Consider the following 22626-nt stretch of genomic DNA (forward strand, 5'->3'; position numbering starts at 1 on the left):
ATGACGTTGCGTAGAAACGTAGCGGCTGGACATTGTCAGAAAATGAACTTTTCTAGAAATTGGCGCGCGCCACCTAGGCTGGCCGCAAAGCACTATGGGAAATCGGAGCGCCGGTGGAGTGTCGTCTGCTCGCGGAAGCGTTGGCTCATCTCATTTCCCGCAGCGAGAGGGCGTACGAACGCGTCCTTGCGAAAATATCACATATGATAATCTCGAATATCACGCAATGACGTGTCACGTGAAGTCACATGACGTTTTAGTGTTGTGACTATTTTTGGTGGTGTCTAACGTCATATATGTTGTCGCCACCTTGTGATGATTTTTCGGGTCACTCGACGTCGCATACGTGGGACACAAACGGTAAAGTTTAACGTTTGATGAGACACCTACAGTTTTCGCCTAAAAACAAAAGTTTGCCGTCGGTGGCTGTGACATCCTGTGGCGGTGGTGTCAACAAGAGCATCGTGAAATTGTCGCGTGATCGCGTCACCATAGGACGTCATCGTGACATCTTGGATCATAGAGTGTGTAAGGCCACACTGTGACACTCTCTGCAAATTCTGGACCTTACACATAACGTGTAAAGTTATCATGACAATCTAATGATCATATAATCACACGACATCGTCGCTACGTATTGCCTGTAAGATCAGGCCATGAATCGCGGAGGCCGAGAAAAATCAGGTGAGGTAGTAAATGTTTGGAATGCCTTCGCTCATGTAACGTGCGCGAAACCTCTTTTGGTGCAGAAAACTTTCGAATGGGTGTAGGAAGGACCAATAAACTGACTGAATAAAAAAAAGACGGCTTTCGTCTTCAAGTTGTCTTGGCTCCATTCATAAAAAAACAATGCAAGTTTTTTATTGCACTCTTACATAGTGTTCATTTTGCTCTTCACTGCTTAGTTATGTTCAATCGTATCTGTTTGTTATTCACCATAAACCTAGAGGCCTTCACCTATTGTGGCTTCGCGAACCTCGTTTATTTTTTTTATTTTTTTTGGGGGGGGGTGAGGAGGTTACTTGTGCCAGGACCCTGCTTCAATTTGCACTCACAGAAGAGGCACAACGCAGAGCAACATATAAACAGCAAACGGTACGTATGCTTGACCGGGAAAATCTGACCGGGAAATCCGGGAAAATGCTAGCCTGCACGTGACAGAGCCCATTGAATTGGAAACATTACTCGGCTTTCGCGGCGAGGGCGTGCGCTACATTGGTTGTATTTCCATGTATCGGAAGCTTTTTTATTTTGATTTATTTTCAGCATGACCGTGCAGCTTTACTATTAGTACTTTATGTTAGACACTGTCGCTCATATATGTTTCCACACGATACGCGGTGCGAGACCGTGGCACTTCGTGAATGATAATCAATGTGAAAATCTGACATTGATAAATGGGTTTGTGTCCCACTATGCTGGTGAATCGGAATTCTGATTGCCTGTTTTAAAAGTTGTGCCCAAGAACCTTTGCTCTCGGGACACTGAGAGTATACTAAAAACCAGCTACCAGCACTCCCATAGACAGTGAGTACTGTCGGGTGTGAACATTACATAGTTATTACAGCGCCGTGTCGTACTTCATAAATCGAAGATATCCTGCACATTTGACTTCACAGGATTCTTGTGAAACAGCGTAAAACAGGCTGTCTCTGTGTGGTTCCTGTTAAGAACCTAAAAATTTTTGACCTGATTGTGCGAAAGTTAACAATGGGAAGAAATATGCCACAAAATGAGCGTTCGTGTTTACATTTTTATTTTACTGTTTCAGCTCCTGTGATCGCTTGTTTATTACAGTTTATGCTTATGCTGATTTAGTCATTTGTTGTTTCGATACAGACGACTCTTGCAAAAACATACAGCCGTTCTTGTCACCTTTGCCAAAACGGCCATGGACAGAACATATGAAGGACTCATTTCAGACGTTTTAGGAAGGAAAACTTCCGCAGAGTAGAGCATTTTTATGGTCGTAATAAGCACTCAGTGCCTGGGCACAGTATGTTCAACCAAAAAAACCTTAATAAGTAAAGTTGTTCAAGGCTGCTAACGGTGGGACTTTGGCTTTAAGAGCAATAGTAGAAGCCTCATTCATTTTGGGAATTGTATAGAATACCGCAGCAGTGCTTACATCAGTTGGCAATCTTACCTGGCTGTGAGTGTAAATTTTGTATCCGTAGTAAGGAAACTACAATTAGCGCTCTTTTCCCTGGCACAGGTAACCCCCTCACCTCCCCACCCCCCCCCCCAAAAAAAAATAAACGAGGTGCGCGAAGCCACATTAGGTGAAGGCGTCTAGGTTTATGGTGAATAACAAGCAGATACGATTGAACATAACTAAGCAGTGAAGAGCAAAATGAACACTAAGTAAGAGTGCAATAAAAAACTTGCATTCTTTTTTTTATGAATGGAGCCAAGACGACTTGAAGACGAAAGCGATCTTTTTTTTTTATTCAGTCAGTTTATTGGTCCTACACCCATCCGAAGGTTTCCTGCACCAAAAGAGGTTTCGCGCACGTTCTATGAGCGGAGGCATTCCAAACATTTAGTACTTCACCTGATTTTTCTCGGCCTCCGCGATTGATGGGCTGATCTTACAGGCAATACGTAGCGACGATGTCGTGTGATTATATGCTCATTAGATCGTCATGATAACTTTACACGTTATGTGTAAGTTTACACGTTATGTGTAAGGTCTAGAATTTGCAGAGAGTGTAACGGTGTAGCCTTACACACTCTATGATCCAAGATGTCACGATGACGTCCTATGGTGACGCGATCACGCGACAATTTCACGATGCTCTTGTTGACACCACCGCCACAGTATGTCACAGCCACCGACGGCAAACTTTTTTTTTGGGCGAAAACTATAGGTGTCTCATTAAACGTTAAACTTGACCGTTTGCGTCCCACGTATGCGACGTCCAGTGACCCGAAAAATCATCACAAGGTGGCGACAACATATATGACGTTAGACACCACCAAAAATAGTGACATCATTAAAACGTCATGTGACTTCACGTGGCACGTCATTGCGTGATATCTGAGATTGGTCAAGGTGGTCTGATCATGGAGACAATGCAAAACCTCATTACGTGCAGCAATTTTTTCGAAAGGTGGTGTGGATGGTGATGGGCATGGGCCTCGGCAAGGGGTGAAAAAGGGGCACTTACCCCACTCATGGTACACGTACCAGCACTTGCCCCGCCCAAACTATACCAGTGCTCTCCCCCAGCAGCGATGCAAGACGGGTTTGCACCCAAGGCATCATCCTGCTAGCACTCGTGGACTGGTGGGGTAGAATCTGAACATCGACTGACAATAAAAACAAGATGGTGTGCACCTTCTTGTCGGTTTAGGTGAATGCGCAATAGCCCCTGTGATTTCTTTAGGATACATCTAAAGGTGTCACCTCTATAAATTAGCGTATTACGTGGGAAATGTATAGAAGAGGAGAATATACTTCTACTGTAAAACTCCAGCCCCACAATCAAAGTGAATGAGAACTCAAATATCTTAACAAATCTCAAACTTAGCTGCAGCATCACAAAAAATCAAGTCCCAAAGTAGCACTTAGCAATGAAATGAAACGTACGATGTTTTCCGCGTCTTCTGACATCCAAGAAAAGAGCAGGTTTGTCTACCGCTTTTCTTATTTTTCGGCATGTTTTATGATAATTCTGGCTATATGTGGCGAGCACTACAACCTAGTTGGCGTGCATGAAAGTCGGAGCACCTAAAAGCAGCCGTTTATTCACAAGGGCAGCACCTTACGCCAGCCAAAATCACTCACGGCAAGCGATGGAAGCAGGCGAAAGCGGGAAAGCGTCGTCTTCTCTGCCAGCCCGGCACGCCGCTTTCTCATAACGCTTCAGCCCTGATCCGCCCTGAGAAGGTGCACCACTGCGATTTCTAGAAAGGTCCATTGTCGGCGATGACGCTTTAGTTCGGTGTATAGGGTGAGAAGCAAGGACTATCCGGCAGCTGCTGGTTGTTACTAGGAGACGACTACCGGGGAGGCAGCGTGAAGTGACTGCGGCAGTGACGGGCCGTGTGTGCAATACGAGAACAATTGAAGTAGATTGAACGATCGTCTATGGTGCGTCACTCGGCTGGATTGTGGCGGGGCAGTAGGTAATTCTGCGTCTGGCTACGAGGGGCTGAAGGGGCCTGGTGAGTGTTTGTTTGCCGGAACGAGCGGAGTGATGGCATGCCCGAACTTGTGATTTCTTCCCGAACAACCGCTTGAATGAGGGAGATGGATGGCATGTTATCCCTGATGTCTGAAAAAAAACAGGTGGAGCTGGAGACACGGCCTCAAGATCAGGGCGGAAAAGGCGCGTAATTTCTTCAGTTGGCATGGGTTGGATAAGCCATGGTTGTTCTTCAAAAGATGAGGTCGCGGCGGTATTTGACAATCTTTCGTACGCTTATGCGACTCGACAGCTTTTTGTAGGTTCGAAGCGCCGACCCTCTTCTATGATTTCATCCATCGTAGTACAATCTCTGCATATAAGGATGTTGAAGGCATCATCGGCAATACCTTTTCAGATGTACTCAATCTTGTCAGCCTCCTCCATGCGGTCGTTCTCTTGACGACAGAGAAATAGTTTATCTTGTATGTAGACGACATACGACTCTGTTGACGGTTGAGCGTGGTCCGTAAGTTTTTTTTTGCGACCAGCTGACGACTGACCAGTCTGCCAAACAGATATCGCATTTCTGCTTACAGGCGTCCAAGCTCGTGAGACCAGCGTCACGTGTCTCGTACCATTGCCGAACAGTTCACTTAACATAGTAGAGCAGGTAACTAGAATGAAGGTCTGGCCCTACCTGTAGCTGTCGCTCACTTTGTCATACAGTTTGAGCTACTAATCGACGTCAGTTCTACCACTGCCACAAAAGGACCCAGGGTCCCGTGGATGAGTCAGGAAGACCACTGGAATGGCCGTTCACGCTTGGTTTGCCATCGTTGCTGGCTAAGACATTAGCTATTGATTTGCCACTGCGGCGGCAAGCAGATGACGTCCACTGCGAAATTTCATCCTGGTAACCCGGCACTTCCACCAATTATTGCGAGGGGAAAACAGACCCATGACCCGCGATTGTTGATTATAAGTATTGAGAGTAATCGCAGATACTGCCAGGCGATGATAAGTCCTGTCACCTTTCTCCAATCTGAGCGAGCTTCCTCGTTTTGCTTACCGCAACAATATAACCAAATTGGGTATTACGTGACATGCATGGGTGAAGAAGGTGTATGACTAGTGCAAACATGATAGTCATGACATCTATGTATTCTAAAAACATGATTACATGCCATGCACATAGCGCGCTGGCGGCCATTTCGCTAGCTTCACATACACGAAGTTTGGTGTTATGTGACGCGAATAGATTAGGAAAGTAAATGATAGCTTATACTATGATAATCATGACATGCGTGTCATGTAAATCAGGACTACATGCTACGCTCGATGTGCGCTCGCGGTGATTTCGCTAGCCTCACATGTACAAAATTCGCATTATGTGATGTGAGTGAATGGCGAAGAGATATGACTGGTACAAATATGATAGTCGTGATATGCGTGTCGTGTAAGAAATAACTAAATACCACACTCATGAAGCGCTCGCGGCCATTTCGCTAGCTTCAAATGTCCCAAACTTGGTATCCAGTGGCATAAAGACGACGAACATAAATTACACGTCCAAACATTACAATAATCATATGCGGGTACGTAAAACATGGCTAGATGCTACGCTCATAGCGCACTCTCGGCCGTTTTGCTAACTTCCCATATATCAAATTTGGTATTACGTAACGTGGATGCAAGAGGAGTGATAATGCATGGAGCAAACAAGAAAACTATGACATGGAAGCAATGTACGGCACACTTTGTGTCCCCCTCATAACGTCGCGTCGTGCTAATTAAAATGTGACAATTCAACTTCCCTCATTTCTGCTTCGCAAATCATCGATTTATATTGTACGTGTGTGATGTAAAAAGCGCGCGTGTGCGCTGTGATGTCGTGAAAAGGCCAACATGGATATAGCAGACGAATTTGTCGGGCAGAAGCGAGGTGGTAAAACTAGCACGAAGACGAAGACGACGAGGGTCAGCGAAACAAGGTGGCGTTTGTTCGGGTGGCAGCGAAGAAGACGGTTCACCAGTGTCACGATCGTCGTTTTGTTCAGGGCTGGGCCCAAAGGTTAGAGCGGCTTGCTTCGTTTTGCCTTAAGCATTGGTGGTTCCGGGTCCACGCGTCCGAGGAGAATTCTGCGTGGCTTCGTGAACCTCGGTCTTCGGCACCCACATGTTCCATCGGCGCATATACTGTAGTGTTCCCCTGTTCTTCACCGAACTCCAGCGGCGCCGGCATTGCAGAGTTACATCGCGCTTATTCAGACGTGCCCCGCACACGTTTCAAGTGCTCACCGGTGAGACGTTCTCGTGTTCAGACTCCGCTTGAGCTTGCGTGTTGCTTCTGGAGTTTTGTTTCCGTGTTATAGCGCGTTGTGTTTTCTAGCAAAGTCTTTGTGGTGCAACCTTTGTTGTATATGTCTTCATAAAGTGTAAAGAATCAGAAAACAGCCTTACCAGTTTATTTAGAATGTTGCTTTCCCCAACGCAACCTGTTCTAATATCTTTATTATTTTAAAGAACCTCCTTAAAATGGCACCATACGTGGGGAGAGGCTGATGTCTGTTCTTGCCAAACGGACATAACGACCACAATAAGAATCTAGCGGAGCAAGTTAGTCGTGAAGAGAAGCCTGGTTTGTCGGGAGACGCGCTTCTAACGAGGATATAAAAGCAGAAGGCACGCGAAAGGGCTATTCGTGCTGAAGAACATGATGCGCTGCGCGAGCAGGACGAGCGTGAGGAAAGAGCAGGGTGCGAGCAGCCCGAGCGCGAGTGGAAAGCCCGGCTAGAACAGCACGAGCGTGAGGAGAAAGCCCGACGAGAGCAGCATGAGCGCGAGCAACGTAAAGTCCCTGAAAAATAAACTAAAGTAGCGCCATTCGTGTCAATGTGCAGACTCCTCTCCCCTCGCGTGCATTGCAGATAGTAAACGACGCTAGTTGAGGGGCTGTATGGCTCCTGGCCGCAAAGATGAGCTTGTGCTCATGTTTCCGTTAAAGCGCATCTGGGCACTGCGGTTCTAGGCGATGCACCGAAAGAGTGATTGAGAAGGAAAAATAATATAAAAAGTAATGTTAAATACGAAGATGTGACGTGTATATGAGCAAGTGGCATGCAGTGGCAAAAGACATCACCGCAAGCAGGCAATACTCAACGCGATAGCCCACCGTTTGCATGCAGACGCGCTCAGTGGTGTCGCTCTCGATGGCAGCGCCACTGCTGTCTGTGTGATAAACTCGGCGGTGCTAAGAATCTGCAGCATGACGCACTAGCCTTTGTGAAGGTATCGCAAACGCCTATTTGTTTGTCCACTTTCGCGGTGTTTGTTGGTGGCTAGGCGTGTGCGCTTGGTATTGTTGTGTAGCCGGAGTTCGACCGCGCATGAGCGTGTGCACGGTAATCCTGCACGTTTCGGGATGCCGACCTGCTGTGCCAGCGGTTGCAAAAGCAGGTACAGCAGAGGAAAGAAGCTATTTTCGCTTCCGCGAGGAAAAGACAATGCCACTCGGCAAGAAGTGTGGCTCCAGCGTATCGGAAGGACTGACTTGGACCCTGTATTGTCGCGAGCTAAACTCTATCGTTTCGCTTGTATTCGTGTTTACAGTGTTGCGGTACTGTCAAGCTCGAGCATCACAAAAAGAGAGTAACCGCATCGATGGTAAACGTGCATGCCAGTTGAAACACGTGCCGCGTTTAGTGTTGTGTAAACGTTGCGTCTCTGGCTTGATCCATGCCGACCGCGGCGGCTGCATTTTCGATTGAGGCGGAAATGTTGGGGCCTGTGTACTTAGCATTATATGCAGCAGAGCCCGAGCTGCCCAAGTGTCTGGCACATCCAGTTCGCCCGCGTGCTTTCGCATTCGTAGTTTCCTGGTGGACACTCTAGAGGCGCTGCGGTGGCTGCTGGGAGAGGAGGTAGAGGCGAAGGGGTGCGGTTGGTGCTACTTTAGTTTATTTTTCAGGGACTTTAGAGCAACGTGGGCATAAGGCTGAGTTGACGCTAGCTTGCGAAAAAGCATCTCCTGAGAGCAAAAAAATCTGCAGTTTCGCATACGTCTGCTGGAAGCTCAAAACGCTGTGCAGGAGCGCGCACCTGTCAAAAGTGAAAGTGTCAGTGTTATGAATCCAGTCGCGCCTCAGCTGCCAATGTGTTTTTGTAACTTTCTACCACTCTTTCACGAGAAAAGAGATGACTTAGATGCGTATTTTTGGCAATTTGAAGTGGTTTCGAAAAATCAAGATTGGCCAGAAGACAAGTCAGCCACTGCTGTAAGCATGCTTTTAATGTCAGATGCCTTTAAAGTGTTTGTTCGGCAGTCTCTGGAAGATTCTCTTGACAATGAAAAGGCAAATGGGGCTTATTTCAGAGGTTTCGACTTACGGCCGAAGAGTGCAAGGAGATAATTACATTCCAGCAAGCCGGAAGATCTTAAGACTGCCGAGTAGTTTGCCGTCCGGCTGCTGGGTTATTTTGACCGGTGGATAGAAATGTGCGAAACACCGAAAGCGTACGAAAGCTAGCCAGACCTCCTCGTCTCAGAGCAGTTTCTGAAGATATGCCGCAGCAAACTTGCAGTATTTTTAAAGGAAAGGAATTGTAAGAACCAAGGACAGATGTCCGAGTCATGCAACCACTTTATAGAGGCCCAACGACAACAATACTTCGAACTGTTTCAGCAAGTTGCCTGAACACCTTGTGTCACAGGAGGTATCCCAGCAAGAAAGGAATGGTCAAAGTTTTCTCAAATATTTTTCACGCGAGGTTTCTTCATGCCGAGTAAAAACCTACAAGCCCTTTTGTGATGTTTGTCAAGAAGTCTGACATCAAACGAACAGTGGCTGTAGAAACAGCCACTGTTCGTGCGCAGTGGTCGCAGTGGTCGCAAACGGACGCAGTGCGCAAAAGTGCGCAGTGGTCGCAAACGGACGGGAACAAACGGAAGACACAGGAAAAGTTTACAGCTGCGCCGTAAAGGAGGTCGTCAGTGTGTGTAAGGAGGACGAGAGAGAGAAAGAATGCGGAACTGCTCATCATGGGTTAATGCTGATATCTCTCGGAAGGGTTTATGGAAAAGGTAACACTACTGCGTGACTATGGAAGTAACGCTGCAATTGTGCTGCGAAACCTCGTCCGTGACACCGCGCCGACAGTAAGGAGGGGCATCGTACTCTTTGTGAACGGAAGATCCCAAGAGCTTCCAGAGGCGTGGGTAACGCTGTCATCGGCATATTAAACAGGTCGTCTGTTGGTGAAAAGTATGTCACAGACCCTATACCAGGTTATCTTAGGAAGTGTACTGGAGGCACGAGCACCTAATGAACCTGACCTGAATTGGTCGTATAAAGAAGATGAAGACAGATATGCTGAAAATCCCATTATTTGTGAGGTGTTGAGTACTCTGTGCGCTGCAATGAAGAAACGAGGAAAATTTGGCTACCCATGTGAGGATCCGAAGAGAAACTTTAATAGCTCAAAGGATGACGTTAGAGCAGCTCAGTAAAATTGCCCATCGCTAAGTTCATGTTTTGAGCGATTTTATAGGATTTGCTTCACTAAGTGGGGCACTCGAAAAGAGTTGACAGTGATGAGTAGACTACTTCACTAAGAATGCCAGCTTCGCAACGGTTAAAATATCACCCTAGTTGATTTGCCACAACGCTTGCAAAGATACGTCGTAAGGGTTGCACATGACTGTCCCTTTTTCGACGATTAAAAAATAAAGGCCACATGGAAACGCGTTCAGGAGCTTTTCTATTGGCCAGGAATGTACGCAGGAACGAAGTGGTTTGTTTAATCTTGTAATGTCTGCCAGGAAACAGCTTCCAAAAAAAACAAAAAACCACGTAGGTGGACCAATTTCATTGATAAAAGAACTGCGAACTCGACCTGAAATTAGCCACGGGTTACGAGCGACTTCTCAGAATTGTTCGAACTTGTGCGAGTGCATCGAAGACACCCAGCTTTTGTCCCCAGAGAACGTGGCAGCACATTGAAATGCTGGCACCATTACCATGAGCAGATTTATGCTTTTTCTAGGGAACATTACCAAGTTGCTTCACCTAAACTTGGAGAAAAACTAGACATGGGTCACACGACTCACTTTCCTGACTGTGTGCATAGTTTTGTTTTTGTGGTTACTCAAAAGTGTTTTGAAATACAGCGAGTAAGAGGTGCTGACCTGTGAACCTTTTTAGTTGTCTGTTTTGTTGGCCCTTTGAATTGCGCATGTGGTAATGACACTTATCGCGCACTTACCTGAAGTTAGTTTATAGAAAATTAAACATTTAAAAGTGGGACTTGTGTGATAGATGTGCGCGTATGTCGTGTGATGTAAAAAAGCTGACATGGATATAGCCCACGAGTTTGTCGGGCAGAAGCGTGGTGAAAAATTTAGCACGAAGACGAAGACGACGAGGGGCGGCGACAGAACGTGGTGTTGGTTTGGGCGGCAGCGAGGAAGACGGTTCGCCAGGGTCACGATTGTGGTTTTGTCCCGAGTACCTGGCAGGGGCCAAGGGTCGGAGCGTCAGCCCATCGTTTTCAGAAGCCGGTGCGTTCTGCACTCTGATTCGAGCATTTTCACGGGCGAAGCTTATGCGATACCTGCGGCCGTCAAACACATTAAAGAAATAAATATACAGAAGGCAGTACTATATACAGATTCCCTAAGCGTAGTAAAAGCTCTGAAAACTTCTAAAAAGCACAAAAACCCTGCCCTTGCCTCGCATTATTTGCTATTATGCACAGTCTACTCATCTAAAAAGCATGTTGTAGTCTGCTGGGTGCCAGGACACCACGAAAGTCAAGGCAACGTTCTGGTGGACCAGCTAGATGGATCCGCCAACAAAATCTCTTTCAATACATCGAAACCAGTTCCTGCACTCTACTTGAAATTTTTCTAAAACGAAGGCTCAGGGGCTATTGGCAGAGAACATGGGACACACACACAGGTAATAAATTGCATGTCATCAAGCCGCAGCTTGGTCATTGGCCGCCAATATCAAAATCACGCCACACAGAAGTAATCCTTACAAGGTTAAGAACAGGACATGCATACACTACACATTCGTTTCTTTTGTATGATGGTGATCCACTTTTGTGTAATAGATGTGTAGAAGCATTCACCGTACTTCACATTCTAATCCACTATAAAGAATCAGACATGCTGAATAGGCAAAACTTTCCGTTACCCTACAGACAACAGATACCACTTCATACTGCAATGTTCGTCCGTATGGAAGCACTTTTTACACATAAATAATTGTTAGCTTTTGTAAGAAAAGTTCGTACTTTTTCATATTATATACCCGTGAATTCCGTAGCACGACTTCTCCAGAGAGGCTTCCGCTGCGGTGGCTATACTCTACAAAGCACTTGCCTCACGGCCCTTGGACGCAAGGGTGTGAACGAGTGAGGCACTTGTGCTAACGCCATACGTGTCCACCATCGTTTTAAATACGATAGTTTTTCTTGGAGACCTTCGACGCAAAACTTATGGTCTGTCTGTCTGTCTGTCTGTCTGTCTGTCTGTCTGTCTGTACATTTGTCTGTTTGTGCACTCTTAACAGCATCGGGTATTTGAAACGGCCGACTCAATCCGCAATGCCTACCTATGTTGCTCAATATTTAGCGTTCATACTTCTGCAATTGTCGAATAAAAGCAATTATTGCGCGTGTCTGGGGCACCATAACAACACGTATATGTTCTGCTTGTGCGCCTTCATAGAAAAGGCATACATAAGTAATTTTAGGGACCGTAGCTCTTATCATGCTGCGCTGACCATCCAACGCTTGCACGGAAAGGCGAGTGTTTCCGACGCTTTGCTAAAACGAGGCGGTGTTGGCACCTACTCATCGCCTAGCGGTCTATACCTTATCATCTCATAGGCGGGCGCGCACACCCATCTCAGAGCCACGCACTTTGTTTTTGAAAGAAACTGCCAGATGGCGCTCATGTCTCACGTGCGACGTGTTTGATGCGCTCGTTCGCCTCCACTGCACGCTCGAGGCACTCTAACGCAGCGCCTTTAGAATACCAATCACCGATTCTCTTGAGCAGAACATCAAATAAATGTTTTGTTCACTCTCTCCATACGCAAGACTATCGTCTTTCGATGACATTTGCAGAATAAATGTTGAGACGGGGCCAATTTTATTATTATCGTAAACTTTTGTCATCCATTAACATCACACACCTTTCACGGCATGGTCATGATTTTATTGCTTCTATGTTTTACCCACCTTAGCGCGAAGAATTTTATGGACCTTTTACAGCCGCTTGTCGCAATCACTGTTCATATCCCTAGTAAGATGAACTGGCGCTCTTTGGCCATAAAATGGCCCTTGCACCGCAAAACATCAAATTTCATTAACAGTGACATTGACCGTTTGGTTTGTTTGTTTGTTTGTTTGTTTGGTTGTTTGTCTATTTATTAATAGTGTCAACCCCAAGGTGGAGTTTTTACAGAAGGGGGAAACACATAAATTGAATAAAATAGACTTGAAGGCTGAAATCTATCTATCTAACTATCTATCTATCTATCTATCTATCTATTCTTTTATCTATCTATCTACCTATCCATCTATCTATCGATCTAACTATCCGCCTACGACTTTTGGCTCTCCTGGCTGCTTCGATAACAGGATCTATACCAATAGAAGTATAGCTTAACTCGACTTATGACGATCATAAGTGACTAGTCATACCATAAAAATGATGAGACGATTGTCATGAATGTCCTGATATACATGTCATGGTCTTGCTGCCATTGCGCTGGTTTTGTTCACGTGACATAATGCATCATTGGTATAGAATGATAAGACTGCATGTGGAACATATGTGACAGGTCCTAACGTGGAAATCATGACACGAATATCATGTAACAGCGGTATTAATTAACTGACCGTAACTTATAGTGATAAGCCTACCGATGAAAGGACGAGAAAAGTATAGGCAAAGTACAAGGTGCATTTCAGGAACCTCCCTCATCCTGTTATGAGGGTGCCTTATGAAAGGCGTCATTCACTCGTCAAATATAGGTCCTTGGTGCGAGATTAGGTTAGTTTTTGCTACAGAATCATTACTTCGAGCAACAATAAATTAGCTTTTTTGCAAGAAACCAACAACAGTATGCACAGAAGCAGCTAAACGTAAACAGTAGCAGTGTTTGTTTGAGGCTTTACGTGAAGTACAAGTTTTTTCATCGGGCCACTTTTCTGTAAATCTCGTCGACGCAGGTTTTTTTTTTAGTATTTCGACATCTTGTATGTTTTTGTTGTGTTCGGTGGCATCGGTGGTGTTATTGTGGTCACTTCAGCGTTTTCTGTTTGTTTTTGTTTTACTTTTTTTCAAATATAACTACATTTTGTTGATAGTTGGAGCAGTTTTACAGCATTTTTAGAAGTTAATTTTATCGTGGAACGATGCATTGAAGTGAAATTTACTGGCGAAAGGGCTACGTTTCGACTAATTTTGTGAACGAGTACCGAGAGGAACGCCGTGCGCCTTCAGATTAAACGAAAAACGTTTAAGCAGCTCGCAATACAATTGAACAATCGACACACTGTGAAGCCTTGAATGGCTGAGTGAAACACTGGAAAAGTGTTTGCGACACTTCGAGATGTTTTACCTGTATTTGAAAAACTTTTTTTGCAACCATAACAGGCATCCGCTCGCTTGTATACTCTCAACACGGTCGGCTACGAGACATTTACAAGGTTGTCGCTTCCAAGTTGAAACAGGCCAACTCCATGCGAGCGCGATGAGATGAGCGGCTGCATGACAGGGTGGACAACAAACCCATGACCATGGATTTTTTCTGCAGAAACAGCACGGCGAGCAGATTCTATACGGCACTTTTTGCGAATCGGGGTGGCACGAAATTACTGCTTGTCGTAGGTCTCAACCAGGTTTCGTCTATTGTTGACGGCTCGTGACAGCGGTGACGTGCACGCGCACGCTGTGCCATTCATTATTTCTTCTTTGCGGTCCACATAATATACAGAATTCGCAAAGTTGTTGTCCTCCTTCAAGTTGTGTAATGTAGGTCATACTACCTTAACCGAGCATTACTTAAGTACGCGCAAAGTTCCGTGTGCAGTACAAGGTAAGTTCTTGAAATGCATTAAGAGTGGACTTATGGCTATGGTTGGCTTAAGTAATATGGATAAGGCTAAGTTAGGATTGTGAATACAGGAGTAAGTCATGACTACACGCCACGCTCATGCTGCGTTCGTGGTCGTTTCGATAGCTTCACATGCACCAACTTTGGTATTACGTGACGTGAATGAAAGACGAAGAGAAATGACACGTCAAAACATGATAATCACGACATGCGCGTCATGTAAAACAAGACTACATGGTACGCTCATGATGCGCTCACGGCTGTTTTGCTAGCTTCACATATACTAACTTTTTGTATTACGTGATGTGTATGAACGACGAACACAAGTACCAGGCGTAAACAAGATAATCGTGGTATTGAAGTCATGTACGACATAATTTGCTTGCCACGCTTGTACTGCCTTCGCTGCCAGTTCGCGAGTTGATATACACCTTTGTAGATGTAGAGAGACGTCACTGTATTGCGAACATCAACTACAGGTCCCAACATGCGAATCACGACATGCAACGTTAGTAGTGCCGTCGTTACGCGGCTATAAACAACAAACTTGCATCTTATCAACACACGTGAATGCACATAACTTTTTTACTTGTGTTTACTGTGTACTACGTCCGTTCACCTCGTAACGTTGTGCCGATTTCTAAGCGATTTATGATAACACTTCCTCATTCGTGCTTCAAATATCATAGATTCTCCCGGAAGGTTGGATCTGTCAATTGTTTGAAGAACTTCAATAAGACGGCTGCCGTTAATCCGGGTGAATACGAGTGACGGTTTGCATGCGCGACCTTTGCATGTGCCTCCCCTGTCTTTGAAACCACTTATTATCACACATGCATGTCTTGCTTTCGAATGTTCATAGTTATTTACCAGCACGCACATGACCCCAAGTGGTCGAACTTTCCGAAGCCTTCCATTACTGCGTCTTTCATAATCATATAGTCGTTTTGGGACGTTAAACCCTACATGTCAATCACGCTTATTTAAAAAAAATATTGTGGAGGCTCTTCAGAAATGTGAAAATGATGTTGCTATGTTTACTGAATCATGGCGTAGATTGGACATTGAGATCCAAGAAGTGCTGCAGCATACCACCCCATTTGTTATTTATAGGTACGATAGGACTAAAGGTAGAGGCGGTGGTGTATTGGTTTTTGTTCGTGCAAATACAGTTTCATGCTGCGTCACCTACAAATTGTCTGTGTTGTCCGTTAAAACGTGTACGAACATACTTATACCATGTTACCGCCCTCCGGACTGAGAGCACTCCTAGAACAGTGGACTATACTCAGTCATATTGAAAATCAGTTCGCAGTTCACTAATGCATAGTACATACATTTCAGCCTCATGAAATGTGTCTTGTCGGTGATCTCGGGCACCAATACCACATGCGTGCACAAAGGCGGTTCTCTCACGAACTTCCACCTCACCACGCACGTAATCGACTAGCTCCCGAAGTTCCGTCTCCGAGTTTGCAAGCGCCTCGACGATCGTCTAGTGACTCTGTTGCTAGAGATACTCGATTACGATATCTGCGGAAATCACTTTGGTGAGGAACTCGATGAAAATGGTGCTATAGGAGAGCTCCGAGCATCCGAGTGCCTTAAGTCCTCTGATATTGATGTGGACGGTGTCGAATAGGTTTCGCAACGAAGCCACATTGCCGGAAAACTTTACTGACTTGAGCGTTCGCAGTCTTGCCAAGTATTGTTGCTCAATGATCTTGTTTCCGAAGCAGCCTTTCCGAAGGGTGATGGCGTCTTCGTACGACTGCTCCGGGGCTTGAATGCCGTCGATGGCCCTCGATGCATGTGCTGTCACTAGGCTCTTCATATAGTAGTACCGTTTGATGTTCGATAGGCTGGGGTTTTCATGAAGCACGTGCCTGAACATACCCCAGACAGGTGGCCACTCCGTTGGGCTTCCGTTGAAGTGAAGCAGCTCAAGTTTAGGTGGACGAGAACCGACGAGCCCGTGTCTCATCTGATCACCAAGGACACGGCTCCCTGCAGCGGCATTACCTTCGTTTTCGATATTGGTTGCCAGCCTGTCGGAAATCCTGGACGTCGACGCCTTGAACTCCTCTATGTAGTGACTCAGCAACGACTGTGTAGCAGCAACGTTGTCCTCATAGTCTGCTATGAATGCATAATATTCTGCGGCTTGGTCATCGGTTAGGTGTGCTTCCAGCTCCAAGTTTAGCGCCCGGGGACCTTCGTTGCGTGCCTTCAGCCTGTCAGGCACCACAAGAAGATTCGATGAGGCTAAATGGTTTGAATGAATCAGTTGCCATGTTTCGTTTTGTAAACGCGAATGCAGAGCTTGCTGCGTCATTCGCTTGCCTTTCATGCGCTCCATCTTCGCGTCCTGCGAAGTCCTTTCGCCGAGTCACTTGGACAGCAGAGTCCCGGGCTTCTCGGCACCATAGACGTAGAAGAAAGGTGTCGTCACGGGTAGAGTGAAGCGAAAAGAAAGGTTTAATTACTCCGAGAGATTACAAACGCGTCCAGCGTCTGGCAAACGTTCGTTCGCCGAACCCCAGGCACGAGCTCTCCTTTCGTGTCCACACTTCCTTGTCAACTTTTTGGAATAAAATATTGAACACCGTCTGTTTTTACCTCTGATTCAGTTGATGTTGTTTTAGCGCTGCTTGATCTAAACTTTAGTGTGATGCCGCCAAGCGCTGTCATGGCTCAAGGTATCTCATGTGTTGTCAAAAACTGGAAACGTTTAGTGCTCCGGTACCAGGCAGTATTCCTGCAACTTTTTTTTTAATTTCCAGCGACGTCACGAGTCGAATCTCGCATATATTATTCGCACAGTTTCTTAGAAGGTGCCATTTCTGAGCGTTGCAAGAGTGCCACAGTTACCCTAGTTTGCAAAAAAGAAAACCGCTCTGACCCATCAAACTGTCGGTTTATATCACTGACTTACCTTGAATGCAAACTAACGCAACACATAGTCTTCTCTGACGTCACCAGTCATTTCGATAACTATTTTTGCTTTTTCAGCAGCCAACATGGCTTTCGCCATGAGCTATCATGTGAAACGAAATTGTTGGAATTCACCACAGACCTTGACTTCAACTGGCATTGTTCTGTTCAAACTGACGTCGTTTATATTGATTTTTCAAAGGCGTGGATCGTGTGGCACATTTTCGTCTGATGGCTAAACTCGCTCGTCAAAACCTTGACCCACTTACTTTGTCATGGATAATTTTCAACCCCCCAATTCTGGTTCAGAGTCATCAGCGCTAAGGTTCTAAAAGTCGCGCAATTATTACCCGGCGTTCCTCAGGGACATGTCCTTGACTCGCTTCTCTTTATTGTATATTCATGAACAATTTGTCATCCGGAATAACGTCCTCGATTCGCCTCTTGGTGGATAATTGCGTTTCCTACCATCGAATTTCTAACAAAAATGACTAATCTTGTTGACAACATGATTCAAACCTAATAATTGCGGTGCTCGCGTTGGCTCATAAAGGCTAACGTCTCAAAATGCGTATGCTTGGTTGTCTCACAAAAAAGGCTAATCTTAACGTCTAACGTGATAAATTATTATACATTGCATGAACTCTATTGCTTTATCCGGAAAACTTTACTCGTAATCTTAATGTCTCGCTAATCTTAATGTCTAACGTGATAAATTATTTTTATACATTTCATGAACTCTATTGCTTTATCACATACATCTTCCTACCGATACTTAGGCGTTCTCCCTGCCAACAAATTGTCCTGGTTGCAGCACAGCTCGAACGATGTAACTGATCCAAGACTCTAGGTTATTTGAAAAGAACTTTACGTCTGTCACGCTCTGGGAACTAGAAAAACGGCCTACAAAGTCCTTAATAGAAGCAAACAGGAATATTCTCCTTCATTTGGAGCCCCTACTGAGAAAAGCTAATCAGGACTCTGGAGTCAGTTCAGAGTCGTGCTGCCCAACTTTTTGCATCAAACTATGATTCACGCACCAGCGTTGCCACTTTTGCATTATTTATAGAAATTTACTCTGTATTTGTAAGGTTGAAAATCTCTAGACTCATCCCATTCCCTAAATTAAAACTTTACCCAACTGCATGATACACTGCTGCTTCCACCCATTCGAACTTCTCGCCGCCTGTTCAATACCAACAGCGTTCAACGCCATCACGATTCCACTCTTGCTTTTAACCTTTGCTTTTCTCCTAGCTGTCATCGAGAACTAGAATTGCCATCGAGAAGCTATTTTCCTCGAAAGAAATTCTGAAATTTTAGGGGCGAAGCTCCTTAGGGCGTGGGCTGTGCGTCCCCTGTAGCCTGTATGTAGCCACCTCTAGTTTAGTTCTTGCAGTGTTCACTAGATGGCGGTACCATCCCCTGTATGTAGCCACCTCTAGTTTAGTTCTTGCAGTGTTCACTAGATGGCGGTACCGTCTCCTGTATGTAGCCACCTCTCGTTTAGTTCTTGTAGTGTTTACTAGATGGTGGTACTTGTAGCTGATGATGAAAAGATGCAAGATGTTATAAACTAGAAAGCGGTACTTGTAGTTGATGAAAGACGCGAGATCTTATAAAATAGGAATGATGTCACATATCGACCGGGAACATCAAGACATTCATAGACACTGCGTTAAGAAATTATGACAACAAATACAAGAATGGACCATTTGTACTACTTGGAAACTTTAACGTGGCTATCATAGACAATAATTGGCTTATCCAACATATGGCTTCTAGATATGCACTCAGACGTATATAGTTTGACCATATGAAACCTACCACGATCCGAGGAACAAGCATAGACCTAGTATTTGCAAATTGCCCACTGCAACCCATACAGGAACCGCTCTCCCTTCATTTCACAGACCATAAAGCCGTCATAATGAAGGGACATCGCAAGCCATCCATCGTCTAAGAACAAATAAAAGTTGATTTGTGTATATACACACACAGCGTTTCTCACGTCTTTACATGATGATCGACTGGGCGAATTACACGGAAGATTCACAGTTTACCGATGAATCCCTCCGGAGCTTCGCCCATTCATCATCATTCACCCCGTGAATATGCCGTAAGTTTTAAGGAGTATTTAACTGCGCTCTTTGCTTTAGTAGTGATTTTTTTTCCTTGCCATCTCTTTTCTTCTCATTATCAAGTCATTGTATAGAAAAAAAAAAGCGATAAACTTTTTTTGCACCACTATAACTTGCCTATTTACGTCTTTTTTGATTGATTGATTTGTGGGGTTTAACGTCCCAAAACCACCATTTGATTATGAGAGAGGCCGTAGTGGAAGGCTCCGGAAATTTTGACCACCTGGGGCTCTTTAACGTGCACCCAAATCTGAGTACACGGGCCTACAACATTTCCGCTTCCATCGGAAATGCAGCCGCCGCAGCCGGGAATCGAACCCGCGCCCTGCGGGTCAGTAGCCGAGTACCTTAGCCACTAGACCACCATGGCGGGGCGTCTTTTTTTTGTTTTTGTGCTCCTTTTAAATACAATTTTAGCTCTCCGGATCATTATGTTCTATGACTTTTCGTATCAGTGAACACTGCTCGTGAAATATTGTCTTTTCCTACGTGCTCAGTATGGTATGTCACGCTGATTGGTTCTCTTATATAAACAACTATACTCAAATATGCCTCATTTCAACTTTGTAGCCTCTGCCCCCCCCTTATATATGCTCCATTTAGTGTCCTAAAATGTTTATAAATGTGATGATGGTTTCCTTCCCTACTCGGCTAAAAGCGCAACATATTTGTTAAACACACACACACACACACACACACACACACACACACACACACACACACACACACACACACACACACACACACACACACACACACACACACACACATGGTTCTGTAAAATATGGTAAAACTTAGAAAATAAATACCAATAATATACTACCAACACTACGCTACAAGTACATGTACTACAGCCCGTCCTGAATAAAATCAAGCAACGCTATTCTTATTGCTGATTATTATTCTGACAGTGCGGGTGAACGTTACTTGGTAGAGCTGATATGTTTCTGTCCAAAGTCGTCTTTGTCTGTGCTTTCGGCTCTTTCGACGAACGTCGCCGTCGTCGCTCCTGCTGTATCGTCGTCCTCGGATGACGTCGTCGCTTCGAAGGGACTGCGCGCTGGTAATATCGATAATGAACGGCTACAACTTCATACCCAGCAGCCCCAGTTGAACGGCGTTGAGGTCTCCAGCCACCTCTCGCGACGCCTGCGTCACAGTCTTCTAAGATGAAGTCCCACCGCTCCTGTCAGCCTTCCTTTGGCAAGCCCATGTCGACGGTGCCAGCTTGCGTGTTTATCACAGCTCGATCTACCTGCGCAGGGGCCTCTCCGCGTTATGGTGTGTGCACTCGCGCTGTTTTAAACATTGTTTGCGCCTCGTCGTCATCTTTATTCTTTCAACCTGTGGTACACACTCCTCCCACTTCTAGCCTCTTCCAAGCATTCGCTTGTGCCTACTAATATCTTCATATTTCTGTCTCTGTAGGGCTCGTGGCAGCGGTGCGCGACGTTTCACGATTCTCTAACAAATAGAGGCATGCGTCTTAAAAAAACTGCGCAGCAGAACGCGACATAAAAATGACGAAAACGAGCACTGTTTTCATTATGTTTTTCACGGCCTTGTCTTGCTGCACAGTTTTTCTGAAAATGTTCTACACCAACTCACTCAACTTTCACAACTTGCAAGCATGCATGGTCACTGGGCACGCTGCAATATTGATGAATAAGTTGTAAAGGGACGTGTTTCGCCAACAATAACATTACCGACGACGCCCATATAACCGCCGCCTTTGTTGCTCAGCGAATGTTACTTCATTTTGAGGCACATTTTTGACAGGCAGTATTTGATTTTTTGTGGTTAGGCATCACACCACATGGCAATTTTATTCACGACGTCGCAGGTATGCACGCGGCTAGGGATATTATGATGACCGTGGCTGCGAGCCAGCACAATGGACACCCCTATGCACGACAAGCAGGCTGTGTGAAGTACCGCCTTTGCCTCTGGTTCCGGCATGCCATCGTGCGCATGCCGTTGCTCAACCTCATGCTTCCGGCCAGCAGGTATGCCCCCCCTTTTTTTTTTCAAAACATTAGTGCATATTGACCAAAAAACTGCATATTTTATAGATTGTTCTGTGGATCTGACCACTCATTTTGAGTGTTGATATGCGCGCTTTAACGTCCCCAAACTACTATATCAATAATCGAGACGCCATAGTGGAGGGCCTCGAAAATTTTCAGCACCTGGTGTTCTTTAAGTTGCGCCCAAATTTGAGCAAACGGGCCTGCAGAATTATCGCCTCCATCAAAAATGCAGCCACCGCAGCCAGAATTCGATCCAGTGAACTCTACTGACCACGCACCATCACTGTGGTCAGCAGCCGAGTACCTCAGACACCAAACCACAGCGACGGTGTGTTTTATGTGTTGTGATTCCACGCATTATGCACCCATTCTTACACACTATCTCACGTACTTCACCTCTATTGCATCGGTATTTGCATGATGTGTTTCTTCTATAAGAAATTAGCGTTATCTTCTGGCCGTTTCTGGGGAAGACTCAGCGTTTGTAGCCATCTCTAGCAATTGACGCTTATGTGGGTTTCTAGGAGTAGAAAATGTTCGTAAAATATATGGCGTTACCTACAAGATAATTGAAAAACATACTTTTACGTGAAACTGTGGCGCAGGTGGTTCCTGGGTGGTGATGGCGTTCTGTCCGCGGTCGCCTCAGGCATCAACCAAGAACATTGTGACCGCTTCGCAAGGTCGTCCTTCACATGAACCTGCTCTTCAGATCCAAGCAACTGTACTTGGGATATTTGAAGACTTTTTTATCAGTAGGATGAATGTGACGGCTGAATGCACCTATGAATGTCCCGACAATCTTCTTTTTTCAAGGTGGGAGCAACGTCAACTGTAGTTCTTAAATAAAAATACAAAGTAGACATATAAATACAAATTTCGATTTCCCGAAGTGAGAACTGTTGGGGGGACCTTTTAAGAAAATAAATGGGGATTACAAGAATCTTGGCAAAGAGTGAGTTATGTAATTTTTACAGTATCAAGTAAATCAATATCAAAGGGGAAAACTAATAATAAATAATGTATATGATAATGTGAATGGTGACTGCAGCAACTAAAAAAGTAAAATGGAAGAAAGTACGAATCTATACCGCATAACTTCAGGCAACTATAAATAGCACGAGCAACCAGCAAAGCGTAAAAGCACCAAACAAAAAGAAAATTCAAACAATTAAAAATTGGCAACAGTACATTGGGCAGCCTTCTGTAGGAAAACTGAATTGCACCATTTCCCACTAAGTTTAACCATGTGTAGATG

General features: G+C 45.1%; 1 protein-coding gene across 1 annotated transcript in view; it reads left to right on the forward strand.

Annotated features, from left to right (window-relative positions):
* The window catches only part of LOC142767756 (uncharacterized), an 87486-nt gene extending 65195 nt beyond the window's left edge, over positions 1-22291 (forward strand). The window contains exons 2-3 of the mRNA XM_075869989.1: positions 21182-21344; positions 21974-22291. Of these exons, the coding sequence (XP_075726104.1) occupies positions 21182-21344; positions 21974-22067 (257 nt within the window). The 3' untranslated portion in view covers positions 22068-22291. The remainder of the gene's footprint in view (positions 1-21181; positions 21345-21973) is intronic.
* Positions 22292-22626: the final 335 nt, after the last annotated feature.

The sequence above is a fragment of the Rhipicephalus microplus genome, chromosome 1 (assembly GCF_043290135.1).
Source record: "Rhipicephalus microplus isolate Deutch F79 chromosome 1, USDA_Rmic, whole genome shotgun sequence".
Classification (NCBI taxonomy): domain Eukaryota; kingdom Metazoa; phylum Arthropoda; class Arachnida; order Ixodida; family Ixodidae; genus Rhipicephalus; species Rhipicephalus microplus.